General features: G+C 51.8%; 1 protein-coding gene across 1 annotated transcript; it reads left to right on the plus strand.

Annotated features, from left to right (window-relative positions):
* Positions 1 to 38: 38 nt before the first annotated feature.
* LOC103133420 (myomegalin-like) lies at positions 39 to 1,964 on the plus strand (the record flags this gene model as incomplete). Its single annotated transcript, XM_016667908.1, has 4 exons — positions 39 to 255; positions 389 to 500; positions 534 to 671; positions 1,512 to 1,964. Coding segments are annotated over exons 1-4 (810 nt in total), but the record flags the coding sequence as incomplete, so codon positions are not given.
* Between the last annotated feature and the right edge of the window lie 7 nt (positions 1,965 to 1,971).

The raw sequence follows: 1,971 nt of genomic DNA on the forward strand, positions 1-1,971 counted from the left end.
GATCTAGTGAATAATTAGTATTTTAGGGTTATTGATACTTTTTAGACAGCGGTGGCTAATTGTTAGTCTCCTCGTTGCCGTTAGCAGTTGCAGTGAGAATTTGCTCGTTGCTTCCTGACAGGGTCGGCAGCTGGAGGCTGAAGGGCTGATGGAGGTCAAGCAGCTAGTGGAGCAGAAGCAGGTGGTGGACAGAGAGCTGGGGGAGCTGAAGGCTCAGCTGGAGAAGGCCGGCTTCTCCTCGCTGTCCCAGATGAGGTAAGGCGCTCCGTGATCCGCCGAGCAGCGGTTCCAGGTACCGACCCAGTGGGTCCAGGAATCGCTAGCAGGTTAGCTTGGTGATTCTCAGCTGCGCTAGTTAACAGTTTGACTCTCCTGGTGCCTTTTAAAGGAGAGCTTTGTTCAGCCTGCGATCAGAGAACGAAGACTTGAAGCTCCAGCTGGCTGGCGGCAGGCAGGCCGCGGAGGAAAAGGAGGAGCTGGATGTGACTGTGGAGGAGGAAAAGGAGGAGCTGGATGTGACTGTGGAGGAGGAAGAGGAGGAAGAGGAGAGCTCTGGGATGTGGGAAGCTTGGGATGGAGATCCGTCCCTGTCTGACGTCAGGACTGAGAGCCTCGATGACCAGAAGACAGAGGAGGGCGACAGAGCGGAGTCGCTCACCGGCTCCTCACAGGTAGGACCAGAATACGGTCACCATGGCAACCAGTGGCTTTAAAGGGCCAGCATCAAGTTTTATAGCTTAATATAGAAACTGTTAACGGCAGTTATAAAAACAATAAATACCCTACCCTTACCAAATATATTTTTATTGAAATTTTTCATCTCCAGTCTGAACAAACTTCTCTTATTAACTGCAGTAACTTAAAACTATAAGCTCAGTTTGGTTAGAAATGAAAAACTAAATGACCAAAAATAACAAAAACACAATTTCTCAATACAACAATGGAAAATTGAGCATCGTCATTCATACTGGAGACAAAATGTTACTTCCTGATTCACCACCTTGAAATTGGGTCTCTATGACTTTAAGAAACTCCTTCTCTTTCTGAAGCTCCGCCTCCACGAAGTCATCCCAACATGGCTCCTCTTAACCCTTTAAAGTTTTTACCAGAGCAGCAGCTCCGATAATGAGCTCAGCAGCTGTTTGCTAACTGCTGAGTGGGGGAGGAGCTTCACCTCGAAGGCGGGGCTAGGTCCCCCCGGCGGTAAAAAGATTAAACGATTTCTCAAACATAAATGAATCAAAACAACACTGCTGGTTTATTTTTATGAGGGAAAAACATGAAAAATGATAGAAATATACAAAAATTACATTTTAGAAGACACTGCCCCTTTAAGGAGCCAGTACAGATACTGGGACTGGTTCCCGGGTTTTCAGGTGAATCTGTTTCTCCAACCTGGAAGGTTCTGGTTAAACTTTCCTACAGAAAACGTCTGAAGTCAGGAATCCTCAGCTGTTCTGTTTGAGAGGAAGGACAGCAGCCATGTTATTTCTCCCCCTGCTTGTATCCAGGACGACCAGTCGTCCAATCAGCAGCGGCGGCCGGACGTCTCGCCCTCAGTGGCGTGTGGGAAGACGGTCCGTCTGCAGCTGAAGAGCCGGGAGCTGCAGGAGAGGCTGATGGTGTCGGAGGCCACAGTACAGGCTCAGGCCGAGCAGCTGCAGGACTACAGAGAGCTGCTGGGTGAGCGCAGACGCAGCAGGCTGCAGACGCAGCAGGCGCAGCAGGCTGCAGACGCAGCAGGCTGCAGACGCAGACGCAGCAGGTGCAGCAGGCTGCAGACGCAGCAGGCTGCAGACGCAGACGCATGCAGGCGCAGCAGGCTGCAGACGCAGCAAGCTGCAGATGCAGCAGGCGCAGCAGGCTGCAGACGCAGCAGGCTGCAGACGCAGCAGGCTGCAGACGCAGCAGGCTGCAGACGCAGCAGGCGCAGCAGGCTGCAGACGCAGCAGGCTGCAGACGCAGTGCATC

Source organism: Poecilia formosa, unplaced genomic scaffold, assembly GCF_000485575.1.
Source record: "Poecilia formosa unplaced genomic scaffold, Poecilia_formosa-5.1.2 Scaffold3140, whole genome shotgun sequence".
Classification (NCBI taxonomy): Eukaryota; Metazoa; Chordata; class Actinopteri; order Cyprinodontiformes; family Poeciliidae; genus Poecilia; species Poecilia formosa.